This window comes from Macrobrachium rosenbergii, chromosome 18, assembly GCF_040412425.1.
Source record: "Macrobrachium rosenbergii isolate ZJJX-2024 chromosome 18, ASM4041242v1, whole genome shotgun sequence".
NCBI classification, from domain to species: domain Eukaryota; kingdom Metazoa; phylum Arthropoda; class Malacostraca; order Decapoda; family Palaemonidae; genus Macrobrachium; species Macrobrachium rosenbergii.
This window is the reverse complement of record NC_089758.1, coordinates 24,921,734-24,939,480: the sequence shown is the minus strand read 5'-3', so window position 1 is coordinate 24,939,480 and position 17,747 is coordinate 24,921,734. Positions and strand designations below refer to the sequence as shown.

The 17,747-nt window shown below is 36.7% G+C and overlaps 1 protein-coding gene across 2 annotated transcripts in view; it reads right to left on the bottom strand.

Moving 5' to 3' along the window:
* Positions 1-17,747, bottom strand: part of LOC136848215 (neuroligin-4, X-linked-like) — a 158,785-nt gene that overhangs the window by 82,250 nt on the left and 58,788 nt on the right. The window contains exon 1 of one of the 2 annotated variants that reach the window (XM_067120548.1): positions 2,528-3,123. The exons of the other annotated variant lie outside the window; for it this stretch is intronic. Coding sequence (XP_066976649.1) covers positions 2,528-2,984 — 457 coding nt within the window. The 5' untranslated portion in view covers positions 2,985-3,123. Of the gene's footprint in view, positions 1-2,527; positions 3,124-17,747 lie in introns of those variants that run through there. 2 annotated transcript variants of the gene reach the window in all.

Genomic DNA, 17,747 nt, shown 5'->3' with positions numbered 1-17,747 from the left:
GACAGAGAGAGAGAGAGAGAGAGAGAGAGAGAGAGAGAGAGAGAGAGAGAGAGAGAGAGAGAGAGAGAGAGAATACAAGCAAGACAGAGAGAGAGAGAGAGAGAGAGAGAGAGAGAGAATACAAGCAAGACAGAGAGAGAGAGAGAGAGAGAGAGAGAGAGAGAGAGAGAGAGAGAGAGAGAGAGAATACAAGCAAGACAGAAAGAGAGAGAGAGAGAGAATACAAGCAAGGCACAAAGAGAGAGAGAGAGAGAGAGAGAGAGAGAGAGAGAGAGAGAGAGAGAGTGAGAGAGAGTTTCGGAAAACTTTATCCGATATTGGAGACGCTCCCTGATGTCACGCACTTGGACATGCAAGGAAGTAAACTGTGATCCTCTTTCACCTGGAAGACTGACTTTGTCGCCTTACACACTGACAATGGAACATTCAGACTGCTATTCTGTAGCCCAACAAAATCATCTTTTTAGTTTTCTGTCAAAGAAAACCATTGAGATGGCTTTGTCTGTCCGTCCGCACTTTTTCTGTCCGGCCTCAGAACTTAAAAACTACTGAGGCTAGAGGGCTGCAAATTGGTATGTTGATCCTCCACCCTCCAATCATCAAACATACCAAATTGCAGCCCTCTAGCCTCATTAATTTATTTATTTTATTTAAGGTTAAAGTTAGCCATAATCGTGCGTCTGGCAACGATATAAGACAGGCTACCACCAAGCCGTGGTTAAAGTTTCATGGGCCGTGGCTCATTACAGCATTAAACCGAGACCACCGAAAGATAGATCTGTTTTCCGTGGCTGTATTTGTATTGATTTTCCTCTGTCTTTTTTTTTTTGTTACAGAGAATTAGGTCTTATATTTAGTGTTCTTTTACGTGTTTCTTATCATACCTCACTGGATTAGATCTTGAATTTAAGTGTTATTTTGTCTGTTCTTATGGAATATCGTACCTCAATGGAAGTCTCGACTCAACCTTAAACTGTCGTACAGAAACTGATACTTCATCTTTTCTGTAGGAATGTTTTAGAGAAAAATAATGTTGTAATTATCATAAACCAATTTCTGAAATGAAAAGTACTTATGCGTTCGCAAATGTTGTACACACAAACACACACACACACATACACTCACACTCACGCGCAGCTGACACTGAAGAGATAAGAAACAAAAGTAACGAAATATTGAGCAGAGAAAAAAGTCGAAACAAAAGCAACTCCACAGTCTAAACTTCTCGAACAACTAACATGAAGTGACAGACTTAATTAGTCCACGGCCGTCAATCTCACGCACAAAAATACGCACACAAGCGCGCGCACACACACACACACACACACACGCGTACACATAAATGCACACAAACATATGTCCATATGTATGTATATATATATATTATATATATATATATATATATATATATATATATATATATATGTGTGTATATATATATATATATATATATATATATATATATATATATATATATATATATATATATATATATATATATAACTGAATCACGAAAATATGGAACGCGATGAATATATAAATAAAGATAAAATCATTTATGAAGGAAACGGAAACACTGGAGTGCTGCTAAGTAAAGGACTAGCGTCGAAAGGCCCCGCAGCACTCCAGTGTTTCCGTTTCCTCTGTGGATTTTATCTTTATATATATATATATACATATATATATATATATATATATATATATATATATGTCTATATATATAATATATATAGCTTGTATATATACATATATATATATATATATATATATATATATATATATATATAGAGAGAGAGAGAGAGAGAGAGAGAGAGAGAGAGAGAGAGAAAGCTCCGTTTCTGAGTAACATATGTACCCTCTCTCAAACAATACCACCCGATATATATTTGTTTTTTGTTACCCCATTCTTTTATTTATCGATGAATCAAACACAAAAACATTTCGAAATTCTTTCAAGTACATTGTTTGCGAAGAAAGAAATACAAAGACTGAACTCAACTCCTGCATAAGTTAAATCCAAGTTGGAATATTCATCGACTTCTTATATTTGCCGGCGTCTTCGTTGTTTGCTTTCTCCCCGAACAACAAATAATAACAAATGGGGAGCGAATTACCTTTGGCAAATAATTCTTCAATGGCTGGAAATAAGAAGTAATCAACACAAGAATTTTCAACGCAACAACTGTAGTTTCTTGTTATGCATGAGATATTTAACACCATTTAATCATTTGAAAGTATAAAGAAATAACGAGTAAGGAGTTTACTTACACCAAATAAATAAATAAACAGAGAGATAAATAAATGAAATAAATCAAATAAATATATAAATAAGTCTCAAGTACCTTTATGAAACAGACCAGGTGAATATTCGTCTCTCATGGTCCTTTGTCACCTCCCACCCACGTGACCATCTCCCAACCCCGCCCCCTCCCCCCGGGAGACCCATAGACGCCTACTCATTCTTAAAGAACATTCTTTAAGAATACTGCATATTGCTCCATTTCAGTTGAACTGAAATCTTTCTTACCTTCATCCGGTACGTAGATGTTGAGGTACAGGCAATCCTCATTCTGACGCCTCAGGACGGGGAAATACCTCTGCAGGCGGTTGTATCGCGCCCTGGACATCTTCGTGAGGGCAGCCGTTTCGTTGGAGATGTCGGGAAGTCTCTGGGGACACGAGGGTCCGAAGTGCGTGGCGTCATGCACCCCCACCCACTGCGACAGGGCCCTGGTAGGGCTGAAGCGATTGGCTCCGACGGGAGGGGTGGCGTAGGGAACCCCCAGGTAGCAGGCCACGCGTAGGTTCCGCGACGTCACCTCCCGATAGAAGCCCCTGAGCTGGCCGTACTTGGTGGCGATGGTGGGCGTCCTGCGGAAGCTCTCGGATCCAGTCAGCGCAGTCATCGTCCACAGGAGCACCATGAGAGGGCACAGCCACAGGTGCCCTCGGGTGCCCGGCATTGCGGGGGGCAGTGGCTTCATCGATGTCCCTCTCTGAGTTTAAAGAAGAAGTCGATCGAGGGGAAAACGAACATTATGGCGTCTGCAAATTGGAAATATGCTTTCCACGACTGTTCGTCTCGTGCGTTATTTTCAAACTCGATGGAATGTTCATGCACTTCCTCATTTCATTCATACTGTAATTCACTAAGTAATTCTAGTCACATGGCATCCCCAAGTAGTGATTTAATTCAGCCTCAGAAATGTACAAAGTGCTCGAGACATATATAGGTATAATTTTCTTAAGTTGAAAATGTACATTTAAAAATATGTTCTATACTTTATTTTCTTCGGGTGAAACAATTCTCTTTTCTTGTCAAACTTTCAATAAATTCAAAAAACTTTGGATTTCGTTTTTGTTTATTCTTGTCACTTGACATAGCACTTGAGAAAATCAGTATGTACTTTCATTAATCACCTCACATGACGAGGAAAAAATAGGAAGGAAGAAGTCCCTTTAAGAAGGCATCGGATCTCGCCACACAAGAGCAGAAGACGGAGCTTCCGGAAGAGACCCTTCCTCGACAACAGCCATCGGCAGACTGAGAGAGGCACACAGCTGCTGCTATTGCTGGTGCAGCCGCTATGCCAAGCATAAAGCTTAAACTTCGGTACCCCCTGAGTCTCCTTCGGCCGCTGCCCCTGGGATCCCCAGGATGAACCGTTCATTTTGACCCTTAATCAGCGTGAATGTGAATCACGAGAGACTCCGCCATTTATGGTCGATGTTATTAAAAGCGTACTTCCGAGCATTGGCATGACATGGTAATGACCTTTAAACTTGATTGCGTTCGGTCACAGACATTCGAACATTTTTTTATGAGCTTCAATTATTCGTGACCTTTCCTTACAAGCCATCGTATAACAATGAATACCTTTTCTAGTGACAGAAAAAACCGGGCCACAAATATTTTTTACTTCTCCCTAAAAAGAAAACAACAGCACAATTTCTTTGCAGTGGAAACCGATATCCCACGCCCACGTTCATTACGGCGAAACACCCACTTCTCACAAGATTCGAAATGATTGTCTTGAGCTAATATTTTGAAAAATGCAGCTCCATTATTGCCTTCATTATGACAGGAGGACTGTGCTCTTATCCGTGCAGCGAAAACGCTCCCATTCTGCTTCTGTTAGAAAACATTCACTTCTGCAAAACAGACAATTAACCGCGCATGCCGTGTTTTCCTTCCAGTAATGTCTTTGGTAACGAACATGTTTTCGAACGATTATTTTGGTCCGCGGATGCTGGTAATTAATTGCCACACTTCCTGCAAATTATTGTCTGTTTTTCATTCTACTTTATGCGTCCATTTTTTCATTTTATTTCCACATTGTTGCCAAAAGAGAACACATTTTTTAGGACACTTTTATAAATACTGCCTCATTTGAAGTTTCGCGAATCAATCCCCAATACAAGAGGTCGTGGTGACGCTGTGGGGGGCGGGTGGGGGTGGGGGGGCGTGCAGCGAGATTACAGTTTGTCCCCGTATCATTATATTATGTCTTTATCTGGTGAAGCCGTGTAAGGTTTCATACATACACCCTACAAATATACACACATACCCACTCAATGTATATATAAATGAACACAAATATACTTACATACATGTAGGGGGTACCTGGTACTTTTTCATATTAATCTTAATAGATATTCTACTCTGGTGTATATATATGTATATATATATATATATATATATATATATATATATATATATATATATATATATATATATATATATATATGTGTGTGTGTGTGTGTGTATGCATATATATATATATATATATATACATATATACAATTGTGTGCATACCAGAGTAGAATATCTATTAAGAGGACCATGAAGAGTAATTGAATAACCCGCAGATTCCGTTATTTTACGGTATGAAAGCCCTAACAAAGAAACTTGACATTGCATGAGAGGAGGCAGGAATTTACGGGAAACATTTTACACTCATGCAGAGAGTAATAATAAGAAAAAAAAAAGAATAAAGGCAGGAAAAGAATGCACTAGGAAACTTTACCTAAAAGATATCAGATATATCAGTTGACTCGTTCACTGACATCAATCAGGAAAGTAAATGATGAATAGGAAATTGGCTAGAGATGAATAATCTTTGCTGATAACAGCTGTGTGTTTCCAATGGGAATTTCATCACCATCAGTAAAGTCATATACCTTTTTAAAGGGCGAGGAGTTATCTGATGTACGATAATGTCAAAAGGACATCAGCGAATTACATGACTTTAGGTTTCAAAAGCAGAACTCGCCGGCGACTAGAAGCTGAAACGTTTCGAAGCTCTGACGCAGGATATTTGAAAAGCGATGGATTCGCGGATATAATCTGGCCGACGAAGGTGAACGGTTGATATCAAAAGAAGGATAGAAACTGAAGAATAATGAAGAGGAGAGATTGGCCGATGTTGGTGATGGAGAATATATGAAGGTGGTGAGAAAGGAAATGAAAATATCTCATTTGAAGGAGAAAGAGGTCAGTTTACCTCGTGGTTATTGATGGTGATAATGCAAAAGTATATATAGAATCTATTGGTCCCCTTTTACCAAATACGTATTTAATTGTAATAACCACAATGCCAAAGAATACATTTGAATAGGGTCATACTGGTTATACATATCCATTTCACAGGAAGATTCTAATATGCATAAATGTATGATTTTATGATTTTACCAAATTTAGGCTGTCAAGCCAAGCACTGAGGCTTTTTCAGCAACCATTGAAAAGAGAGAGTTTGACTGATACGGCAGCAAGATAAAGAGAGAGAAATTCTTCACCACGATTAATTTATGATGTAAAGCATAAGACATGAAAAAACTGTGGATATCAAATTCAATACAGGAATTAGGAATACCATTCTGTTTCCACTTTGACTTTCTGTCTGTCTGTCAGTCTGTCTCCCTTATATATATATATATATATATATATATATATATATATATATATATATATATATATATATATGTGTGTGTGTGTGTGTGTGTGTGTGTGTGTATGTGTGTGTTTTTATATATATATATATATATATATATGTATATATATATATATATATATCATAAATTTCTCTCTCTCTCTCTCTCTCTCTCTCTCTCTCTCTCTCAAAAACAGGTGAAATACTGAAGAAAGAATCATTTGCGTCTACGTCATTACTCTACAGAGGCTCGGAATCTGTACTTGACGCAGAACACTTGGGAAAGATTCCACTGTCTCAGTTTCTCTATAAAAACCCTTTGTTAACCTACAGCAGCCATCTTCTAATAAACAAACTGTGTACTTCATGTAATTTGAAACTGACCAACAACAACAACAACAGTGGACTGAAGGAATACAAGAGCAAGGAGAATATGTGATAAGCTACGAGGAACAATTAAGCAACAATACTGGAGACATTTCTCGACGCATTCATTCTCTCATACCTCTTCCTCCTTGAGAGAGAGAGAGAGAGAGAGAGAGAGAGAGAGAGAGAGAGAGAGAGAGAGAGAGAGAGAGAGAGCTACACATGAGAATATGTGATATGAAACTAGGAACCATTGAACAACAATAGTGAAGACATTTCTCACCACATTCATTCTCTCATACACCTTCCTTCATGGGGAGAGAGAGAGAGAGAGAGAGAGAGAGAGAGAGAGAGAGAGAGAGGGTGAACTAACACATGAGAATATGCGATAAGCAAAGAGGAATCATTAAACAATAGAACGGAAGACATTTCTCAACACAGTCATTCTCTCATACCTCTTCCTTCATGAAGAGAGAGAGAGAGAGAGAGAGAGAGAGAGAGAGAGAGAGAGAGAGAGAGAGAGAGAGAGAGAAAGAGAGAGATGGACCAACACATGAATTATGCCATTACACAGATATAATCTCCACGACTTGCCTCCCTAGGTCCAGAATCAGCTCTCATTAAGCCATGAGTCTTTGAGTTATGATTAGATATGTTTGTCCCTAACGCAGTCTGCCACTTCCGCTGGATGTGCCATTTTAGGATGGGAAGTTTGTTCGCTTATATGGATTAGATATTCCTCTCTCTCTCTCTCTCTCTCTCTCTCTCTCTCTCTCATGCCCATGGTATTTATATTTCCATTTACTGAAAATCATTACCTAACCTCTAATTCGCTTTTCAGTAGCTTTCTAAAAAAGTTTCGTATTTTCCATTACTGTTCCGTTTAGTTTTATCGGTGAAGTTCAATTTTCTATTTGCTATATCCACTGGCAACTACACCATCAAAAAGATACAACAACTTCCTTTCAAAACGTCGGTGTTGTAATTACATTCTTTGGTATAAAAGTATATTCACATTAAAAAGCATTGAGATACAACACTCGTATAAAATCATCATTGCCTTTTCTTCAAATGGGGATTACACAATTTTCAATTTCTGATACTGTTTCCCCGGCTGAACATACCAGAAAGAAAGAATTAATCACTTCTAAAGTTCACCAGCAATTCCATTTGCTTCCATGTCTTGTCAGAAAAAAAAAATCTCGTCAAATAAGAGGGTCTGTTTACGTCATCAGTGAGAACAGTCTGCAGAGATTTCTGTTTCTTTTATGTATCTCAGACTCTCGTCTTATTTCTGCCAATCGCAAAAGATTCATCTTGGAGTTTTTAGTTTTCTGTGAAAGAAAACTATTGTGCCGGTTTTGTCTGTCCGTCCGCACTTTATTTGTCCGCACTTTTTCCTGTCCGCCCTCAGATCTTAAATACTACTGAGGCTAGAGGGCTGCAAATTGGCATGTTGATCATCCACCCTCCAATCATCAAGTATAACAAATTGCAGCCCTCTAGCCTCGGTAGTTTTTATTTTATTTAAGGTTAAAGTTAGCCATAATCGTGCTTATGGTAACTATATAGGATATGCCACCACCGGGCCGTGGTTAAAGTTTCATGGGCTGCGGATCATAAAGCATTATACCGAGACCACCGAAAGATGGATCTATTTTCGGTGGCCTTAATTATACGATGCACAGAAAACTCGAATGCGCCGAAGAAGCCTCGGAGCAATTTTTACTTCATTATTTTTTGTCCAGGAAGAAGCTCAGGAATAACCGTTTTATTACATTTCTTCCTCAGCCCCTTTTAGGATTTAAGTCAGGAATCTCATCCTTGGAGGAATAGTGACGTCTTGCAATAGGATTTTAAACATTCTTGAAAAATGAAGGTTTGCTTACTTCTCCACCTAGATCCATATTATTTAATATTTTTTTTATTGTCCTTTTCTTTTTAATTTTATATGATTTTAAATATTAGTCAGTATTTACGAAAAACTTTAAATACATGCAAACTTATCGTATTTAGATAGTTTGAGGAATTTCATATGCTTGCATATATTCAGTATCTTGATAAACATGAGTATCAGAGAAACGAGAAGGCTTAAAAATCATTGACCTTAAAAACAAAAAAAAAGATAAGCAAGCCTCTTCCACTATTTTTTTTCTTCTATATCCTCTTTGTTCTTTTTACAACTTATTTTTCGCTTCTCACTCAGATTGAAAATGAAAATAAGAAATATGTCGAAGAGGGTTAATGATAATGAAAGGAAATATTTTACGTTAAGGCACATAGTTCATTTTTAGTTTTCTATAAAAGAAAACTATTGAGATGGCTTTGTCTGTCCGTCCGCACTTTTCTGTCCACCCTCAGATCTTAAAGACTACTGAGGCTAGAGGGCTGCAAATTGGTATGTTGATCATCCACCCTTCAATCATCAAACACACCAAATTGCAACCCTCTAGCCTCAGTAGGTTTTATTTTATTTAAGGTTAAAGTCAGCCATAATCGTACTTATGGCACCAACAACACAGCCCACTACCGGATCGTGACTGAGTTTCATGGGCCGTGGCTGAAAGTTTCAAACAGCATTATACGCTGTACAGAAAACTTGATTGCGCCGAAGAAACTTCGGCCCATTTTTACTTGTTAATATTAGGAAAAAGGAAATAAAGATATGGGACAAATTATGAAATAAGAAAAAAGGGAATTGTGACAAATAAAGAAATAAGGAAATAACGAAAATAAGGATATGAGGAAAATAAGGAAATGCGGAAAACAGGGAAATGAGGAAATCAAGTAAAATAAGGAAATAAGGAAAAACAACAAAACAAGGAAATATAGTGCAATAAGGACAAATAAGGAAATAAGAGGAAATAAGAAATAAGAATAATAAGGAAATAAGGACAAATACGGAAAATAAGGAAATAAGGAAAAATAAGAAAAATAAGGAAACAAGGACAAATAAGGGAAATAAGGCAATGCTGAAAAAGAGGAAAATGAGGAAAAAGAGGGAAGTAAAGAAAATGGGGGAAATAAGGACAAATAAGGATATAAGGAAAGGAAGGAAATCAGAAAAAATAACGACACGAGTAAAACTAAGGAAATAAGGAAAAATAGTGAAATAAAGACAAGTAAGGAAATCATGAAAAATAAGGAAATAATGACAAATAAGGAGAAAAGAAAAATAAGCAAATAATGAAAAATAACTAAAGACCGACAAATAACTAAACAGGGAACTAATGGAAAACAAGTAAAAAATCCACCGAAGTTTCTTCGGTGCTATCGAGTTTTCTGTACAGCCGCTACAGTGTACAATCAAGATCACCGAAAATAGATCTATCTTTCGGTGGTCTCGGTATAATGCTGTGTGAACTGCGGCCCGTGAAACTTTAACCACGACCCAGTGGTGGCCTATCCTATATTGTGCCAGAAGTATGATTATGGCTAAATTTAACCTTAAATAAAATAAAAACTACTCAGGCTAGAGGGCTGCAATTTGGGATGTTTGATGACTGGAGGGTGGATGATCATCGTACTAATTTGCAGCCCTCTAGCCTCAGTAGTTTTTAAGATCTGAGGGCGGACAGAAAAAGTGCGGACAGAAAAAAGTGCGGACGGACAGACAAAGCCGGCACAATAGTTTTCTTATACAGGAAACTAAAAAGGAAAGCAGTAAAAACAAGGAAATAAGGAAAAATTGGAAGAAACATCTCGAACCACTCCGAAGAACCCTTCGCCATTAATCATTATTATCGTCCTCATTCTCCCCCTGCAGTCTGTGTCACCTCGTCCAGCCACGTGACCACTGACCACTGCGGTAGAGAGAGAGAGAGAGAGAGAGAGAGAGAGAGAGAGAGAGAGAGAGAGAGAGAGAGAGAGACTCTATCACGCCACAGGTGTCGGATGGCGGATGACATTTGCATGGCACGTAGGTAGAACAGGTGTAATGGCAGGTGTTCTTTTAGACGATGAAGAAGTACGAAAGAAGAGGGTAATAATGAATAAGGAATACATGACGTCAGTTTGTGAAGTCAGTTTTTGGTTTGTGGCATCAGTTTGTGACGTCAGTTTTAGTTTCTTGCATCAGTTTGTGATATAAGTTTGTAGCGTCACTTTTTAGTTTGTGACGTCAATTTTAGTTTGTGATATCAGCTTGTGACATCAGTTTGTGGCTTCAGTTTTTATTTTGTGACATCAGTTTGTGATGTCAGTTTGTGACATCAGTTTGTGCGTCAGTTTTTAGTTTGTGACATCAGTTTGTGGCGTCAGTTTGTGACATCAGTTTGTGACGTCAGTCTGTGGCGTCAGTTTGTGACGTCAGTCTGTGGCGTCAGTAACATCACTATATGATGTCAGTTTTTAGTTTGTGACATCAGTTTGTTACGTCGTGTTTAGTTTGTGACATCAGTTTGTGACGTCAATTTTAGTTTGTGATATCAGTTTGTGACATTACTCTGTGGCGTCAGTTTTTAGTTTGTGACATCAGTTTGTGACGTCGGTTTGTGACATCATTATGTGACGAAAGTTTTCAGTTTGTGACATCAGTTTGTTACGTCGTTTTTAGTCTGTGACATCAGTTTGCAACATCAATTTATAATTTCAGTGTGTGACAGTTTGTGACGTCAGTTTTTAGTTTGTGACATCAGTTTGTAGTTTGTGACATCAGTTTGTAACGTCAGTTTGCAATTTCAGTTTGTGACAGCTTGTGACGTCAGTTTTTAGTTTGTGACATTAGTTTGTGACGTCAGTTTGCGTAGGCAAAGCTGTCGCATACTTCTATGTGCTTAATCTTATCTGAAACGCCTTATGCCCATTTAACAGACAAAGATAAAATTGAGATCCTATTCACTGTAGCAGGATTCATGGGTATGTGGACTCACTGTCAGCAATATAACTACATATGACTAACCATTATTTTTGTTTTACCCAGATTTACTTAAAACATCCTTTGAAATCTGCCGGCCGTGATCCTGTATTTTTTTGTAATAGAGGTTTTTCTTATTTGGCACAGAGTTACTTTTTTTTTTTTAAACTAAATTAAACAAATCTTCAGCCCTCGCAAGTAAGAGAAGAAACCAACCCGCTATTTGTAATCACTTTCTGAATTCCATTACCGAGATGTCAGTCTTAGGGCTTGATAACTGGGGAAAATCCTTGGGTCAAAATAGGTTGTTTTGCAAGTACGAAAATGAGAGAGAGAGAGAGAGAGAGAGAGAGAGAGAGAGAGAATATCTTATCTTATATATGCCTTTCATCCTCGCCAAGGTCCCCCCGTGTTTATGGTGAACAATTGGGCGAACCAGTGAGCAAAGACACCTAGTGATCTCTCTCTCTCTCTCTCTCTCTCTCTCTCTCTCTCTCTCTCTCTCTCTCTCTCTCTCAGTGAAGTGTAATTAAAATAATAAACTGTTCAATGGTCATTATTTATATGAATGTAAGCACTGTTTATCATATAGTCACACACACATATATATATTTTTATATATATTTGTGTGTGAATATATATATATATATATATATATATATATATATATATATATATATATATATATATATATATATATATATATATATATATATATATATATATATATATATATATATATATATATATATATATATATATATATACATATACGTCCCTCTATGACTGAAAATAAAAAATAAGAAAATACTGTGTGTATTCCTTTAACAAGGAAACATTTTCTCTTTTAAAAGATATACTACATAACAATGGCCTTGTTCTTTTCCCTCTTTGAGAGGGATTCATCTACAGATATCCGAGTTAGGTTTCTCTCTCTCTCTCTCTCTCTCTCTCTCTCTCTCTCTCCCTTTACTGCATTTCTCTCTTCGCCCTCTTTCATAAATTTCCTCTATTTCCCCCTTCTTTGCTTAACATGTATCTTTATCTTTAGCAAATATTCTTTCTATTCTCTACCTGATATATATTCTCTCGTTTTCATTTTATTTATTTCTTCATTCTTCACATATTTTGGTCCCTTTCTCCTTTTATACTAAATAAACTGTCTTTCCCTTTAATCACTTATCATTTCTTTTCTTTGCATTATACTCTCCCTTCTCCTTCTCTGCTAAATTTCCTATATTGTCCACCTCTTTATTCGGCATGTTATCTTCTTATTCACTCTGTTTTCTGCATTTCCGTTCTCTGCTTAGTAATCACCCTGTCTCTTCTTTTCTTAAATTAATAGGAATTTTCTTCATGACCTCATACAGCTCTCTCTCTCTCTCTCTCTCTCTCTCTCTCTCTCTCTCTCTCTCTCTCTCTCTCTCTCTCTCTCAAAATAGTATCAATGTACAACAACATCAATCAGCAGAGAACATAATTAACGAAGCGGTTACTGACAACATTAACAAACAAACACGCACATTCTTAATCAAACTGGCCTTCTATAACCACCGAGAGAAAAACAACCTATTAATATATATTTCATAACAGAGAAAAACGTTTGAGAAAATTCGCAGCCAAACGTTTTTCTCCCCGAAAGAAAACTGGCCAGCATTCTGGCGTTAATTGCTTCCGTGGAGGAGGCAACAAAAGGTTTATACGTGAAACCGATAACAGATGCTGCGGGGAGGGTAATAATATCTATCGTTCTCGCTTGCTGGGTTCTTTCGTGGTTCCAGGCGCTTGTGGGAACAAATTAGGAACCTAATGCGTACTCTGGGTTTCTCATAATGGTTCCGCTTAGGTTCTCCCTCCTGGTTTTCCGCACTTGTTCGTCTCGTTTTGTATTTTCATTTTCTTTGTTAAATTTTATGGGCCTTTTTTATATTTTCTTCTATGAGGAATTGGGCGTCTTTTTTTTATTAGTATATTCGGAATGTGTTTATTATCATCTTAATTTTTAAGCAGATACTTGATTTACTTTAATGTGTGTCGACAAGGAAATGACATCACTAACTTGAAAACCTCTCTCTCTCTCTCTCTCTCTCTCTCTCTCTCTCTCTCTCTCTCTCTCTCTCTCTCTATATATATATATATATATATATATATATATATATATATATATATACATATATATATTATATACATATATATATATCTATCTATCTATATATGTATATATATATCTATATATACTGTGTATATATATATATATATATATATATATATATATATATATATATATATATATATATATATATATTATATCTTTTACACATACGCACACACATAATAAAATCAATTTCTAATAATAATATCAATCATCGTAGTAAATAATAAACGAAGTTAATATTGATAATTTAACATAATAAACACCAAAACGTACATGGTCGTTGTAAAATTTGTGGTTTTTTATATCTTTAATGAAAAATCACACTCTTTTGTACTTGTATTTTTGCATTCTGTTTAATATTATCTTATGGTAGAATCAATGGTAGAAACTCTATTTGTTTTCAAGCGTTTCGACACAGGAAACACTCAATGAAATTACATCTCTAACTTTTAAAACCTATATATTTCATCCAGTTCATCAGTAGCTGAAACGATATCAGTATGCAGTGATATTTATATAGAAAACTTGAAATTTTTTTGAAACGACAAAACAAGAATATGAGAACTACGAGACTGAAAACTAGGGATGAGTGGAGATTGGTGGAAGTGAAAGCAGAGTAAAGATTTGAGAGGTGGGATTTTGCTTTGTGTTGCACAGCGAAAGAGGTGATGACAATGATAGGCTAAAACGTGAATATGAGAACTACGAGACTGAAAACTAGGGATGAGTGGAGATTGGTGGAAGTGAAAGCACAGTAAAGATTTGAGAGGTCGAATTGTACTTTGCGTTGCACGGCGACAGAAGCGATGATGATGATGATGATGATGATGATGACCTGGGAAGCCGAAAACGTCTCTCAGTTCCTTCCGATCTTCTCCTTTTTCCGGAATAAAGTTTTTTCCTTTTCTTTAACTGCTTTTTTTTTCAAATTGCTTTCAAAGTTTGTCGCTCCCTCACGAAACTGAAGACTATTATACCACTATTGACAAAGCAGTGAATGAAGGTCGTTTGGCCTTTCGGTCGTTTAGTCTGTGATAGTATCTTGATGCTCGTATAGAAAAACCGTTGAGTTATCAACCACATCCCAGAATATTAGTTTCCATCTCTTAACCCAAACAGTGTATATAGGAAATACACACGTGCACATGCAGACACAAACACACACACGCATATATATATATATATATATATATATATATATATATATATATATATATATATATATATATATATATATATATATATAATATATGCGCGTGTGTATGTTTGTGTGAGTGTGTGTGTGGGAGTGTGTGTATATGCATGTGTGTATTTAATGTATGCATATTTGTGCGCATTCATGCACTTGCTTTGCGTTAAATTGTTTGAATTAAGAGAGAAATTAATATATATTTATATATATATGTGTGTGTGTGTGTGTGTGTGTGTGTGTGTGTGTATGTATGTGTGTATATATGTATATATACATATTCGTGTGTGTGTATATTAAATACAGGAATAAAATCAAAACAAAGAACACTTCAATTTACAACATCGCTTAAACAAAGGAAATATTTATCTCCCAACAAAACCGAGGTGCCAGTGTCCATCACCGTCCCTCCAAAAGCTAAACAGCCGAACGAATATATATCATACATTCGATGATATGGACGCCGCCATTCCATACACTCATACATTATTCACGACGGGCCGTGGATGCATTTATTCACGGCTCGACCAAGGCACTGAAATAAAAGATCGTAAAACCCGATTGATGCGAGTGTCCTCTTCACATAACTGCATTTCAAATATTATTCTCCCATCTTTCCGTAATTGACAGCGCTGTCAAACGAATTGCACGGCCGTTGAATCTGCAGTGTCTTCAATGAGCGTCCGTCCGTCCGCCTCACACGCGCGCGCGGAATTTAAATTCCCCGAAATACATTCAGAGAGCAAATTAATACCGCGAACATAAATTCCGTCTTGGAAATTGGCCTTGTATATCTCGCAGAGTTTTTTCGAATGTTATCCATAGCGGCATCAGGACGCTTCGTAAATTACGGTCGAAATTACGGTTTAAATTACGGTTCGTTTACGTGAAATCAGAAGGCGTTTTACGATCTGGTCCTTAACTACCGGTAATTTCCGCCCAAATTGCACTCTGCATAATTCGGCCGAAAATTTTGGTCTCTCGGGATTTTCTTTGATCCGATGGAGGTTCGTCACATTATCTCTGTGGGTGAAAATGCGATGACGATAATGTAAAGAGTAATGAGAGAATAGTGAAATAGATAATGAAAGAGCATCAGAGCAGTGTTTGTGTAACTGACATCATACCCTGGACAGTGAGGAAAAACCTTGAAGAGGAAATTAAGGTGACTGCTCAATTAGGCATTTCGAACTCGTGATTTCAAAACAGGGAACGCTGGAAAATTGCGACCAATTTCTGTGAGGGGAAATTGATTTCATACCCTCAGTCAGTCAGAAAGAGTCGTGGATGTGAAATCTAAAAATGCCTCCTTTTTGCTACTTTGTGTTTCATCATTCGCTCGAAATACATTATTTGAATGTTCATCTCAAACTAATTATAAGTTTGAGATGCTGTTTATTTTAATTCATTTCATTTTATTCTATTGGTGGCCGAGGTTCATTGCCAATATTCGCGAGTTAGTTCCTAAATGAATTAATGTGTCTGTCTATATATATATATATATATATATATATATATATATATATATATATATATATATATATATATATATATATATATATATATATATATGAAGATAAAAAGGTCCCCATAAAACACTATTTGAACGTTGCGACCATATGTTTGAGCACTTCCTTCTGTGCCCCCATTCACTGGTAAAATATTTTACCAGTGAACAGGGTCACAGAAGGAAGTGCTCGGAATATATGGTTGCAATGTTCAAATAGTGTTTTATGGGCTTTTTTATCTTTATATTATACTGTGGTATGACATTAAAAGACATTCATATATATGTATATATATATATATATATATATATATATATATATATATATATATATATATATATATATATATATATCCTCGCTTCGCCTCCCTTCGCGAAATGATTCTGTTGGTAAATTCGTCGAACAAAAAACACCAGCTTTGCTACAACATCCAAACAGCGGCCTTTGCAATCGAGATAACCATTTCAGCTGGATATCACCGTTATTAGATTATTGTTCGCAATTAATGAGCTATCCCAGTTTCCAAATATCCATAAAGCTCTCTTAATTCTACATTAATTAGCTGATTTCCACAGGATATACTTGGCTAATTATCATCCACCCCCGGGTATTTACCAACCCTTATTTGGGATGAATGAAACTGTTTTGAAATTCATTTTAATAAGTCGAGTTTTCTTTTATAATAATCTAGATACCATTAATACTGTGAAAGCTAAATCACATGAACGGAATCATCATAAACTTATTGACAATAAACTTGAACGCACGACCTACCGTTAATATGTCCACAGACTGAGGATATTCTACTGTCTTTTTAGTTTCCTCTAAGAGAAAGCTATTGTGACTTCTTTGTCTCTCCGTCCGCACTTTTTTCTGTCCGCACTTTTTTTCTGTCCGCCCTCAGATCTTATAAACTACTGAGGCTAGAGGGCTGCAAATAAGTATGTTGATCATCCACCCTCCAATCATCGAACATACCAAATTGTAGCCCTCTAGTCTTGGTAGTTTTTATTTTATTTAAGGTTAAAGTTAGCCATACTCGTGCTTCTGGCAACGATATAGAATAGGCCACCACCGGGCAGTGGTTAAAGTTTCATGGGCCAAGTTTCAAACAGCATTATACAGAGACCACCGAAACATAGATCTATTTTCGGTGGCCTTGACTGTACGCTGTAGCGATTGTACAGAAAACTTGATAGCGCCGAAGAAACTTCGGTGCATTTTTTACTTGTTTATGAGCTGACGGTAAATATCCACATCCGACATCCATGCAACCAATGGTGGGAGCTGAGCAGCATGAGCAGCCAATCACGATTGGCTTCAGCGATGTCGACTGCAGATACTTACCGTCAGCTCTTAAACAGCAGACTACAATAATAATCCATCATAGTAAGCAGATGGGTCTTTGAAAGAGCATGTGAACTTGATCATCCAGGAATTTTGTGTTGGTTTTTGAATGCAATGATATAAATCTGTATTCGAGTACGGTTTAGCCGGTGGTATAACATTAATTCTCTAATTTGCTATATCTGAATACAGTAGAATATCTATGAAAAATACAGACGTCTAGTTTCTCGTATAGGGTTAGCACGGTCTTGAGATGTATTCAAATAAAATACAACATCCTAATGTACTGAAAATTACAGCTAGTCTGTGCGTGTGTGTGTGTGCGTGTGTGTGTGTGTGTTTTCCTTTTCATTGTTGTTTTACTCTGGAAATTACGTCAAGATTCCTAGAACCTGAA